The following is a 13,670-nucleotide window of genomic DNA, read 5'->3' as shown; positions in this document are numbered from 1 at the left end:
ACATTTTATGGAGGATGTTTCCTGATCCTGGGAGAGAAGATTACAATGCCAGCTGTTCTGACTCACAGTCTGTAAGTACATTTACATGTTTAAAGGATTTGCTACTGATGATTCAAACACGAGTTTTGAGCAGTGTAGAGTAAAGCTTGTTGTTAGTCGTTTCTCTGATCACAAATGCAGACATAGTTTTATGTTTATGCGGCACGATGCAACGCAACTGGTTAAAACACAGTATAAGTCATAATCATTAATTATGTCTCCAGTGGATGCAACAAATGGATTGGTTGTAATGGGTTTTATTGTTTTTGTCTTGTCATGCTATTATTCTGATTGAGACATGCATCACAGTCTGATTACATTGTTGAGGGGCGTAACATATCCGTCAGATGTTTGAGGCATTCAACCAATCACTAAGCACTGGATAGCTGGCCAATCAGAGCACACCTCACTTTTCATACTGATGAGCTTTGTAAAAATCTAAGTGTTTCAGAAGGCGGGGCAAAGAGGAGAAACAATAATGGTTAGTATGTGGAAAATTATGTTTTCTCACATTTCATTACACCAAATACACAAATAAATGTTCTTTTTAGCAACATCGTATGACCCCTTTAAATGCTTTGTTTTACACAAATGGCTAAAATTATTTTGATGCAGTCTATGCCATTTAAAACAAAACTTTTACATTTGTATTTATTTATTTAAATACATACATGTTTGGGTGACCATAACACATTAAACTATTTGCCTTATGCCTGGTCTTCCGTAAATGTGAACAATACTGTAAAACTCTATATTATAAGCCTGAACTCTTGAAAAAAATAAACAAACATGAAATGACACTTTGATATATTAATTGACATGAATTAATCCATGAAGAAGTGTTCAAGTGTATTTTGTCATATGATTCTATTAATTTCTGTATTTCCATTTGTCTCCTATTTACCAGACGTCAAAACAATATTGGGGAAAAAAGTAAGCATTTAAAACAATCAGTCATCAATAAATGTAAAAAAAAAAAAAAAAAAAAAAAGAAGGACATGCCAGACTAGGTCGGTTACATAACCTATGATGTCCCAGTTTTCCAGCGTTGAGCGAAGCTGTTTTATTATGAATTTCTGTCCCATTATAATAAAGGTTAAGTACGGGAATTATTAGGGAGAAATTTGATTAGCAAGAGTTAATATTCACAGTCATAAAAAATACAAAAAACTCAACCAAAAAAATTCAATGAATTTATAATCAAATTCAGCTTTGATTATAAACAACTGCACCTCCTCTGACATTGATCAAAGTACAACTTGACAGATAATGGACATGACCAATAGATCGGTAGTTAATTTTTAACTAATGTTAAACTTAGCTTAAGTAAAAAATTAAATATATATTAAAATAAATTATATAAATAAAACGTTACCACATGTAAAGTGCACGTGTAAACAATGGGGAAACTCGAGCCACACTGTTTCACAAATCTTCACAGCAGTAATTTATCGCCACCATCTGGACAAACCTGTACACAAGAAACATCATTTATCGTAATCACTTAAATCAAGATTTTTGTATGAAAATGATAATCATAAAATGAAAGAAGTTTTGAATGTTGAAAGAATCATATGACAAGGGTCATTTTGAATTGTGAAAGATTTGGCACCATTATATTACAAAACGTATGCATCAGCTCAATAATGCTTGTCTGAAAATAACATGATAGAGGACAAAACTGTGTGACCAGCAATTGTAACTCTGTGATTGATTCTTTGAATCGTGTGACTGGAAATCAACTTTAGATATTAATTACCAAATCGCTTAAATAATGGAAACACGCAATTATAATATATATAATAACCAATACAGATATGCAAATGCTATATATCTTTATTCAGAACATTATATAGAGTATCTCTTAAAATACAACCATTATCTATCACCTTGTTCTTAGTCTTGATTAATTTCAAGGGCGATAGTTTATATATTTCAGTGGGAATACAGACGGGATGCTTGCGCTTGCGCAGATTGTGAACTAATCCAAGGTAATACGAAATACAAATCATACTACGGCGAGGGATTGGGTCATAAATATTGAATAGTTCTTAGTGACGTTGCTTGGTTACCTTCCTAAAGCGTCCAGTCACGTACCTTCATTAAAATGAATAACCCAAACCTTCCTCAAAGTGAGAATCGTTCATTCGCCCTCTGACTAGAGCACACCTTACGCTGTCTACCTTTTAACCAATCAGAGAAAACTATTGGACAAACGTCACGCAATTTACTTAATATTCATGAGCTAGTTCTTCGCCATAGTAGGATTCGAAGCGTGCGTGTGCACACTGTGTTGTCCACCGTGTACCAGTCTGAGCGCATTCGGATCTCTGCACTTAGACCAGAGCCATGGTTTGAGTTACAGTACCGGCGGTCCATCCCATTATCAAATGATGTTCTTTTAACCAACATGCGACGAACTGCTCTGTTCTTCTGACCTGAAAAAGACCCGATTCCCCGGTCGGTCCGGATTAATTTTCTGCGCATCATTTGGACAGGCGTCTCTAGGATGGAGCACATCAGAACACCAAAGGTACTACTGCTGGTGTCCTTTCTGTACGGGTAGTTAATACACGCTTGCAATACAGCGGTCATCCTCTTGATCGCTTTCGTTTTGCATGACATGCTTTTTAAAACGTAATATTTGCTTACCGATTGAATTTTGTGTGAAAATAAATGGTTTGACGGAATATTCCCAGTGATAGGCCACAGTGCACCCCCCATCTAGTGCATTGTAACAAGATCTGAATAATGGTTCAGCCTCAGCACTGCTGATGCACCATGACACTCAGCAGATCTTACTATTTCATAAAAAAAAAAAATAATAATCTTCTGTGTGGTATGGTATTTTAGGATTTTAATGTATTCAAGGTTAGGACAAGTACATACCTGATCTGTCCCTAGGTTTACTTCATTTCATAATACTGCTTGAATGTTTTAGCATAATGTCAAGCTGGGGAAAAAAGAGAAGCTTGGTCTTATGATTGTGAAATAATTGACATCCTGTTACAGTTGATAACATATAATGTAAAAGATTGTTTTTTAGAAAAAATAAAATAAAAATAAAATAAATATTGTATGTTGCTTTCTTTCAGGTGGAAAGTGTGTGTATGATTGTGAGTCCCAGGAAATCTACGGTGGGAACATTATACCTTTCCTCTACTCACACTATATTTGTAGAGAACTCAGAGGCCCTTAAAGAGACCTGGGTAAGAATTGAAACCCTTTCATGTAGACTATCAAGCTTCTTCCTTCTTTTATTTTTTATTTATTTATTTTATTTTGGCTAAATTTAAAACAGAAAATGGATTTATCTGTGTTTTTTCTGTTTATCATTGACATTACTCATATTTTGAAATGATACAAGCAATCAAGCAGTTGCATTTCAGTTAAATATATCCAATTCTAAAGAGCTGGAAAATACCACTTAACATGAGAGAGAGAGTGTGTGTGTGTGTGTGTGTGTGTGTGTGTGTGTATATATATATATATATATATATATATATATATATATATATATATATATATATATATATATATATATATATATATATATATATATATATATATATATATATGGTTAATTCTTTAACTGGTGATATTATACCATAATTTGAGTTATTAATTCATTATCTGGTGATATCTTCTAAAAAACAATTTAGAGCTTACTGTGTATCTTTATGTCTAAACAAGAAAGTTCTAAAAATATGAATGAATCCAGAGTTTCTCAGCCACTAAGGATCTATCTTGCTTTGCTAGGTCCTGCACAGTTTGGTATACAATGTGGAGAGACTCCCAACAAACTCATCAGGAAGTCCTCTCATTATCCGCTGTAAGAACTTCCATGTTTACCGACTGCTGATCCCACAGGAGAAGGACTGTTTAGATGTGCTGGCCTGCCTCACCCGGCTTTCACGCCCAGGTAAAGAAAAACACACTGTTCACACTGTTGTGAATATTAAACATGATGCTTTCAGACTGTTCTTAAACAGTCGAATGATAAATACATGCTTGCTTTCATTCATATTATACAGTATTAAAATCTGAAAATGTGTACAGTGTTTACAATTTTTTTTTTTTCAATGATCAGAAAGAAAATATATCTTTAAAAAAAAAAAAAACTATGGTGATAATATACTGTAAGAATCTACTTGAAGTACCAAAATCTGATTTATGACTTTATTAATCTGACTGTTAATCAAGTGGCTTTTCCAATCCATAAAACAAGGCCAACACTCGTATAGAGATGTGCACAAGGTCCTAGATGAAGGACCATCACATGATTTGGCGAAGCATGAAAAATGTTCCATATGTTTGCATTTTACTCTGTGAAAAGTGAACACTGTCTTTTTTGCTTTGACAATCCAAGGTCATCACAGATCATCATGAAAATCCGCTGTCTGTGAAATTCAAACAACGTCAGAGCACAATTCTACGCAGTTTGTGAATTTCACCCATGAGAGCTGAGCTACACACTCATTAATGTCCCTCCCTTACTAATGTCTTATGTGCAGAACGCTACGGAGAGCTGTTTTGTTTCTCTTTTAACCCCAACCTGGATAAAGAGTTAAGGGAAAAGGCATGGGGCTTCATCGACCTGAAGGCAGAATTCAGTCGAATGGGAATACCCCGCAACCTCTGGCAGGTCACAGCAGCCAATCATGAGTACAGAGTAAGTGTTTGATCAAATGCCTGTTCATGCTCAGGGTCAATAACCATTTCATTTTCTACAAAATTTCAGAGATCAGTGTTTGTGTCTTAAATTACACTGTGAAAAACAAAGGTAGAAGACTAAAGGTACTTTTGAGATCATGTAGTTTCACAACTATGACTGATTTTCTTTTATGGAACATAAATTGAGAACTAGCTCTTTTTTTTTTGTTTCTTCAGTAACAGAAAAGAAAAGTTGCTCAGGGGCAGAGCAAATTGTTATATTTTAAGGAATTTCGATGAAGCTTGCACATAAAGCATGTCTAAATGTGTCCTAAATGAGTCCTAAGAATGTGTGTTACTAAATAAACCGGGCCACTGTTGACCACAAGAATGTAAAACACTAGTTCTAATCCGAATATTCTGATTGGCAGTTGAGTGACACTTACCCATCAGAGCTGTTTGTGCCAAAGTCAGCCTCCCCTGCTGTCATTGTGGGCAGTGCCAAGTTCCGGAGTCGAGGGCGTCTTCCTGTTCTCTGCTACTTTCACAGAGACACCAGTGTGAGTGCAAAAATAATGACACTCCTTTGAACTCAAGATCAACCCAATGTAGACTTTCTCTTTTTATATCAAGCTTAATATGTTAAGCCAAATCTTTTAATATGTCTTGTTTGTTGTTTGTTTGTCTTTTCATTTGTCTTCTCCTCCCCACTTTTCTATTTTTAAATTCTTACACCATTGGTTTCCTAGGCATCAATTTGCCGGAGCAGTCAGCCTCTTTCTGGTTTCAGTGCACGCTCCTCAGAAGATGAGCAGATGCTGCAGGCCATTATGAAGTCAAACCCCCTCAGCGAGTTCATGTATGTGGTGGACACAAGGCCAAAGGTGAGGGATCCCAAAGCAAAGAGGAAGGGCAGGTTGGACAAGCTGTTGAGATTTAGACAGGGTCATTGGAAAGTTGTCCCATAGAAACCGTTAAACAGTTTTAATTTATAGAAAGTTAAAAAGATACCATTATTTGTAGCAATGCAAAAGTTGTTACTGAAACTTAAATATGTATATAGTTGCCCTTGGCTTTTTTTTGCATTACATTTGGCTTTTTTTGCAATACATGAAGCACCCCCCCATCTCAGAATGTTGGAATATAATGTTGATATTTTGAATATAATCATTAATACCAGCATTATTGTGACATTGAAACACTGTTTGTAACGATTTCCAGCTAAATGCCATGGCTAATCGTGCTGCAGGGAAGGGCTATGAAAATGAAGACAATTACACTAACATAAAACTACAGTTCATTGGCATAGAAAACATCCATGTCATGAGGAACAGCCAACAGAAGCTTATAGATGGTAAACCGATTAATCTGCAATACTTTAATGCCAGCAGATACTTGTCTGGTGTTGATTTGCTGTCCATATAAAAAATGAACCTTTTCTGTCTCACAGTTGGTGAACTCGCTGCTCCCTCCATGAGCGATTTCCTGTGGGGTCTGGAGAACTCTGGGTGGCTAAAACATATCAAAGCTGTACTGGATGCTGGAGTCTTCATTGCAAAGGCAATACATTATTATTCTTTTCTTTTCTTTTACGTTTTTACATATGGTTTTTGAAAGGCCATGCTCTGTTATCCCAAGTGGCTATGAAAGGCAATGTAAAATCATGGAAATTACATATCTAACAAAACATGGCATTATCTCATGTTGCAAATAAGTCCAAAAACATCAGAGTTAAAAACCTAAGTACAAATGAAGAGTGCAGATGCAAAAGCCTCTAAGTGTCATTTGAAATTTTCTTTTAAAATGAACATTTTTATCAGGCTCCTATGTGTAGGTTCAGTAATTTTACTTCAATGTCAATGGATAGGTTTTTTTCCATTGCCATTAAAGTGAAATAACTGAACATAAATACAGGAGCCTTAGAAAAAATAAAACATTTTGAAGAATCATTTGTATCTTCAAATACAATATAAGTATGATATGATCACACACATATTCTTCCATTCATATCTGTGTTGTCAGGCAGTGGCAGAGGAGGGAGTGAGTGTTTTGGTGCACTGTTCAGACGGGTGGGACAGAACAGCTCAGGCCTGCTCGGTGGCTAGTGTGCTACTGGATCCATACTACAGAACTATCAAAGGACTGATGGTAATAATAACTTCATTTGTGACTGATACATTTTGCTTAGATTTTTTTTAAGTGCAACATCATCTAAGACTAAATATATAACATATTTTTTTTCTATTTTGAACACAAGTCTTGTTTTTTGTAGGTCCTGATTGAGAAGGACTGGGTGTCATTTGGACACAAGTTTTCCCACAGGTCTGTGTTTTTCATCTAAATCTGCATGTTTCTGGCCTGACATGTTGGACACCACATACAACTTGCAGTTAATTGCATAACCGAATTGAAGCTTTTATGTGGATCTCCCCTACTGTGTATGTTGTTCATGGATAACATGCAAAACAAGAAAAGTCTCATTCCTAAATCCATAGCAAACACTGTGACCAAACCATCAGTCACGCAGTATACAATGTTAGGCTATGCATCTCTAAGCTTTAAGCGAGTCTCTACGCTCCAATCATGAAATGTTACAGGGTCAGTCTCCTCAAATGTGAACATTTTCTTACATGGAACAGAAAAGGAGAACATTTTTTTAAAGAATGCTCAAGCGGTTTTATCCCATATAGCAAAAGCTTACAGTTACAGAAACATATTCAAAGTCTTCTAAAGCCAAACGATAACTTTCTGTAATGTTCATGTTGTTATTCATTCATGAAAAGTATTTAACATATGTGCACATTCATACTTGGCACATCTGTGACAGAAAACACCAAAATTCATTTATTACTTCTACAGGTATGCTCACCTTGATGGTGACCCTAAGGAGGTTTCTCCAGTCATGGACCAGTTTCTGGAGTGCATGTGGCAGTTGATGCAGCAGTTCCCCTGTGCTTTTGAGTTCAATGAGCGATTCCTCATACAGCTACACACACATATCTACTCCTGCCAGTATGGGAACTTCATTGGAAATTGCCAGAAAGAGAGGAGAGATTTGAGGTAAAAATAACATAATTGCTGATTTTATTGAAGCGAGAGAAGAGGGGGGATCAGGATCAGCAAAATTTGCCAGGCCTCTACTCACACCAGCTGCTTGTGCAACTGCAGCTCAACATGTCAGAGCACATAGGATAACTTGGTTCTGATTTTGACAGCAATCAACCACTTCTTGAACTGAGATGGTTTCAGATGTACTTGTATAGATGGACCATAGTCTGTTTTCTGGCAAGTTGTTCACAAAAATCATACAGCCAGGAACCAAAGTCATTTTTAAGCTGATATTATGAGAGCTCCTAAAGCACCAAACCAGCACTATATAAAATAAAGGTGACCAAACCAACTGTGGTGTCACTTGTGTCTCGACCAAAAGTTGCGCTTGAACACACAGCAAACACTACAGCCAACAGGCAACAGCCATTTATTTTGTAGGTTCTGTGTTTGCATGAGAGGAAATAACTCTCCATACCAGCATGTGGCAGTAGTCTGTATTTGAAACGGAAATGGAAGAGCTAAGACTGTGGATACAAAACAAAGTACAAAGTTGTGTTAAAAACAAGAAGCAACTTTACAACAACTTTACAGCAGAAAAAAAATGTTTACAGTCTGACAGCTGTGAGGGGGTGAATTATTTTATAACCCATCCATTTAAATTATATAAAGCCTTAAAGTTCTGCATAATTAAGGGTGCGGCTACTTGAGTGACATGTGGATTGCCCATTCCCGTCAATGCTGTCGAGCTAGGTGGGCGTGGCTTCAGCAACCAGCTCCTGTCTTTTTGCCCATTTTCGATTATCTGGGAGTGACACGCAGTGACCATAGACTATATAAGGCAGTGACGCGCTGCCAAGATGGCGATGGCCGGCTCTGCCTACTTTATCTTCAAAAATGCTCTTCGGAAAACCAATGGGTGACTTCACGGACACTTATGTCCATGTTTTTATACAGTCTATGGTTAAAAATCACATTAAGCCTAGTAGGTACTATGCATACTTCACAACCATTAAAGGGGACATAGGATATAAATGTGTCCAGTGTGTGTGGACACAACCAACCAACAATGATAAAACTCAGTTCACACCTCTTTTTTTTTTTCATTCCCCAAAAACCTAAAAAGTCTAAACTATCAAGCCGTGTAGATTTTCTGACCAGTATAATGTCATATTGCTTAGGCCTCGCCCATGACTGCTTGCATACCGTGTCAAATTAGCATATTTCTGCACTCATCCACTCAGCCAGTCTCGTAAGTAAGCAATGCAGTTTTTTTTTTATGTTGTCATTGTCATGTGGTCTACCAGTATCAGTAGCATGACTCACATCACTTCCCTGCCTATGGCCTCCTGGGTTAGTAAAGAGTTCATCAGAGGCACACTTCAGAATCTCTCCAGAAGTAGCTCATCCACTTTTTACCTATTGTTTTACAAATACTATGAATTTGGACATACTACTTGTCTCACATATTGTTTTCCACCACCTATATAGTAGGGAACTAGGCTTAATTGGATGTAGGGAAAGTCTTGCTTAACTTTTCCTGGCTTGCTTTCATCACTTTTTTTCTCTTACATTGGTTCTCTAAGCTGAACAGCCAATCAGTCTCTCACATCCAATTCAAAATGATCAGTTGGCCGAAAAGCCACTGATGAAAGTCTGACTAATGCCAGCATTGTGAAAAGCAGAATGATCATTGGCTTGGTGTTGAAGAAGAACAAGTATGTGTCTGAGAAAAAGCATTGCTAAAAACAAAGTAAAACCAAAAATATGGTTTGGTTCATCCCTTTAAATCCTTTAGATGGTCTTTTCCTGTTGAGTGGGCATTCTGACCAGACCAGCCTGCAAAGTGGACCAGATAAACATGCCAATCGTATACCCACTTAAAAACAAAAACTGTTCTCATCTCAATTTTTATTTTATGTGGTATAGAATCTAGTTCCAAACAAAAGGAAATGTAGCTTGTTGTAACCATCGGACCATCTTGGTTTCATTAAGTTTATGTGCTAGTTTACTCAGTCTCTCTCTTTGTGGACTATGCAGGTTACAAGAGCGAACACACTCTTTGTGGCCGCACCTGTGGGAGAACAGGGCTGAATACACCAACCCTCTATACAGGACAGACCACAGTCAGACACAGGGTGTTCTGAAACCTCTCACCACTGCCTACTGCTTCAAGTAAGTCAGCCCAACTGAATTGTCACTATATGATCATTACACTTTCTTTCACATTCCTGTTGTAAAATAGTCATACTTCTTTTGGAATTGGCTCAGAGATGACAAAACGCCACACTGTAAGAATAAGGAAGTGAAGTGAAAGTATAATGGACAAAAAATAGCTTGCAATGACACATTTGTGCATGTTTGTTTTAAGCCAATGTAGCAAAAGAAAAGAAGGCAGAGTTGATTTATTTAAATATCAAATTAAGCAAGGAATAAACATACTTGTTAATTTCCACCAAGGCAATTTAGTGCCCAGATTTTAAAGATTATTACCTCATAAGAGCGATTGTTTGACTTGATCACTAGAGAGTTTTAATGATTTAATTTAGGCTAATCCAATCTCAAAGATGCCTGTATTCTTCAAAAAGTTCAACAAATAACTGTTGATATGAAAAAGAAACATTACTTAACATTACCAGTGGAGGTTTAGGTGGAAACTAGTCTTGAAAATTAAAAGATAGACCGATGTTGGGTATGTCGTCTGGTTGGTGTATGACAATGGATCAGTGAATCAATGACTCAGGTTTACTTGCTAAAAACAGCTCAGAAAAATGTTATTAAACCATTTTGTTACACTGAACATTGATGAAAAATACTTACGGCTAAAATTCAACATGGCAGATTTGAATGCACTGTTAAAAAAAAAAAAAGATCTTAGTATTTTTGTCTTTCCTAGTATAAATATGTAAAATTATTGAATCAACATGTTTACTTGAGAAAGCAAAATGTCTTAAGTTTTCTGAAGAAAAAAAAAAGTATTAAAATGTTGTTAGTAAGTTTTTGCAAAGACAAAACTTAAGCAAGACAAAATATCTGTCATTTGGCAAGAAAAACAGACACAACAAGATTGTTTTTTCTGCCCAACTCGCACGTTTTAACACTTAAAATAATGTGAATTAAAAAAATATACAAATAAAAGCTCATTTGAAATATTAATAAATAGTACTACAGAATTAATATCATTATTACTTATACTAATAGTAATAATACAAAAATTAAATACCAACACAGTGAAATCATGCAATCTAGATCAAGAGAATTAAAAAGGCTACCAAAATATGATAACTGCAATTTTCTTCGTTCATTCATCCAAATGACATTGGCTGAAAAATCAATTAATATGTTTAAGAAAGTCTATAAAACAGCACATTGTGCTCCGTGACATAAACATTTTCTAATGATGTAGTGACAAGACAAAGCTCCCCGCTAAGTCTTTTATTGCTGCCTAAAATGCATTTTGTTTTTGGGAAGTGAATAAAATTAGTTTGTCGGTGATCTTTATGCAACAGAGGATCAATCAACTGAAAATGATGTTCTAGGTTTTGGAAGGGGATGTACGGCCGTGCAGAGAAAAGTGTGGCCTCATACCAATCTCCAGCAGATTGCCTGAACGCAGTGAGGGAGGAGTCACAACAATTGGAGGAGGAGCTTAGCGCCCACCAGGAGGTACCACGGGAGACGGACGCTAGACAAGGCATACACATGCATGAATAAATATCACATCTGTATCATCAAGCATTTAAAATTAATCCTCAAGCAAAGTTACACATTACATGTTTACTATATTGTATACTAGTGTTCCATTTTATTAGGGTGACTATTTTTCCTGGACATGTGCTGGTCAGGATTTCTAAATTGCCTAAAAAGTCTGGGTAAAAGTAGTTTGACTAATAGTGTGCAGCTATTGTATGTAACATAATTGTACATAGTCAAAGCAATGCAAATATGTGTATGTATCATGTATGAGGACTGTAGAGAGACAATTTCAATTGGAAAACAAAGCCAAAACCTGGACATTTTAGGCAGTTTAGAAATGGAAGATGTATGGATTTCGAACATTATCCCATTGGAATTAAATTTGTTCCTTCTTTTGTAAACTCGCCAACCTTGTCCTCTTCAAACGTGTTACACAGAGACTTGCCCAACTGGAGGAAAGGAAAACTTCAGGGGAGAGGAAGAAGACCAAAAAGTTGTCTGAACATGTCCGACGTCCAATTCCAACCGAGAGCGAACTCAGCAGCCCTCAAGACTACTTCACTACCCCAAGAGGCGAGAAGAACACTCCTTCCTTCACACTGCAGCTACAGTTAGCAACCCCGCACAAGAACGGTGACCCTGATGACCTTTCAACCGGCAGTGATTTCGAGTCCGGTGTGGCTGACCTCAGCAGCTACTCCTCTAGTGGTGGAGACGACACTAAGGACCCTGATTCTGACGAGGTGGTCAAAGCAAACGCCTGAAGTAAAACAGAACTGGTGACAAAGCACAGTAACGGGTATCAAACTGGGAACTGCTGTGTTTTTAATGTTATTTTAATTTTTTTTTAATCTGTGCGTGAATTTATATTTAAGTATGTGAACAAGTACACATATCAAAGATGGTCTGGCGATAAGACTTTATTTCATTATAGTAAATTTTTATTTCTTGTATGGTATTTTAGGTTTTAGTTTGACTGTATTTCACTGTCTGAAACTTTAAGCCGTCATGTCATTTTTTTGTTTACATTGTCCATAGCTATGTTCAGAACAGCATATTACCATACTACTCATACTAATACACAGAACATATATCCGATAACCCAGAATTATTATGGAAACTTGTTTCAGCCACGCGATGGGAAAAAAAATTGTTAAAAGAAAATTGTGAGACAAACACATTTATTACGTTTTTCTTTGTTTGAGAGTTTAGATCTTGCAAATTGTTTTGTTTCTACCATAGATTTATCTAACAATTCTGACTTTTTGTTTTTCGGCAATTGCAAATTCGTATCTCTATATTCTTTCTTTATATTTTACAATTATGACAAAAGAGATAAAACTCGTTATTGCTTCTTTTTGTTTTATCCCATGGTGGAAACGAGCTTCCGTACCAAATATTTACTTATTTGGCCAAAATACACACTGCTTAAAATTCTTTGTCCCACAAAGCAATATATGAAATGGAAGTAATCTCTTTTATCAGGTTTAAATTTTTTATATATATTTTGGTTGGGAAATGTAATGCAACAGTTTTATTTGACCATATAGCACTGCATACTGTTATGCTAGGGCAGCATAGTGTATGTTAGAATTTCGTTCGATCATAGCCCATATCTTGATTGAAATTGGACTGTCCCTATTATGACCATCAGATTCCCACTTGTGTGTTTAGAAAACCTTAAATGGAATGTAAAAACAAGAACTATAGGCTATGGAACCAAGAGCTGTATGGCATGCACACTACATTTACTTACTTCCCATTTCTGTAATTGTAGGCAAACTGACATATAGACAATCAATCCCTCACACATTCATTTGATTTGCCATTTCAGCTACAAAAGTAGATTTAAAACAATTTGTCTGGAACTTATGAATATCTACATTTCTAAGGCAAATGCTCTCAATAAAGTGTTTGCCAAACAGCAAACAAAATTACAGCATATCTGGAGCCAGTTTTTTACAATTTTGGATGAACATAGATTTTAAATGTGTGGTTACTTCAAGTGAATGATTTCTTTCCCCCAAACAGGTTTCCTAAACACTTCTGCCCCTTCTTGCATTGTTGGACAAACAAGTCAAACGCTTCCCTGAAGTTCTTTGAAAGGAGCATTTACAAAGTGTTTACACTCTTCCTCAAGACCACTTATGAATGGCTTGGTGGTTTTCTTTGGTTTTAGCAAAAACTGAGCTCTTGTGGATGCACTCATAAAATTATTATTTTGATCTTATGGC

The 13,670-nt window shown here is 36.3% G+C and overlaps 1 protein-coding gene across 2 annotated transcripts; it reads left to right on the top strand.

Annotated features, from left to right (window-relative positions):
- Positions 1-2,306: 2,306 nt before the first annotated feature.
- On the top strand, positions 2,307-13,375 carry LOC127948766 (myotubularin-related protein 7). Of its 2 annotated transcripts, none has more exons than XM_052545453.1 (14): positions 2,307-2,572; positions 3,135-3,248; positions 3,799-3,961; positions 4,554-4,711; positions 5,124-5,252; positions 5,442-5,576; positions 5,914-6,046; positions 6,143-6,252; positions 6,715-6,840; positions 6,965-7,014; positions 7,552-7,752; positions 9,781-9,915; positions 11,280-11,406; positions 11,874-13,375. In XM_052545453.1, exons 1-14 carry the CDS (start codon positions 2,549-2,551, stop codon positions 12,198-12,200), a joined length of 1,932 nt encoding a protein of 643 aa, XP_052401413.1. In that variant the 5' UTR covers positions 2,307-2,548; the 3' UTR covers positions 12,201-13,375. The 2 variants fall into 2 exon arrangements, with proteins under 2 accessions (XP_052401413.1, XP_052401414.1); XM_052545454.1 differs by having other exon boundaries at positions 11,280-11,434.
- The last annotated feature ends 295 nt before the right edge of the window (positions 13,376-13,670 follow it).

This window comes from Carassius gibelio, chromosome B1, assembly GCF_023724105.1.
Source record: "Carassius gibelio isolate Cgi1373 ecotype wild population from Czech Republic chromosome B1, carGib1.2-hapl.c, whole genome shotgun sequence".
Taxonomy (NCBI): domain Eukaryota; kingdom Metazoa; phylum Chordata; class Actinopteri; order Cypriniformes; family Cyprinidae; genus Carassius; species Carassius gibelio.
The sequence above is the reverse complement of the archived record's forward strand: the minus strand, read 5'-3'. Positions and strand labels throughout refer to the sequence as shown.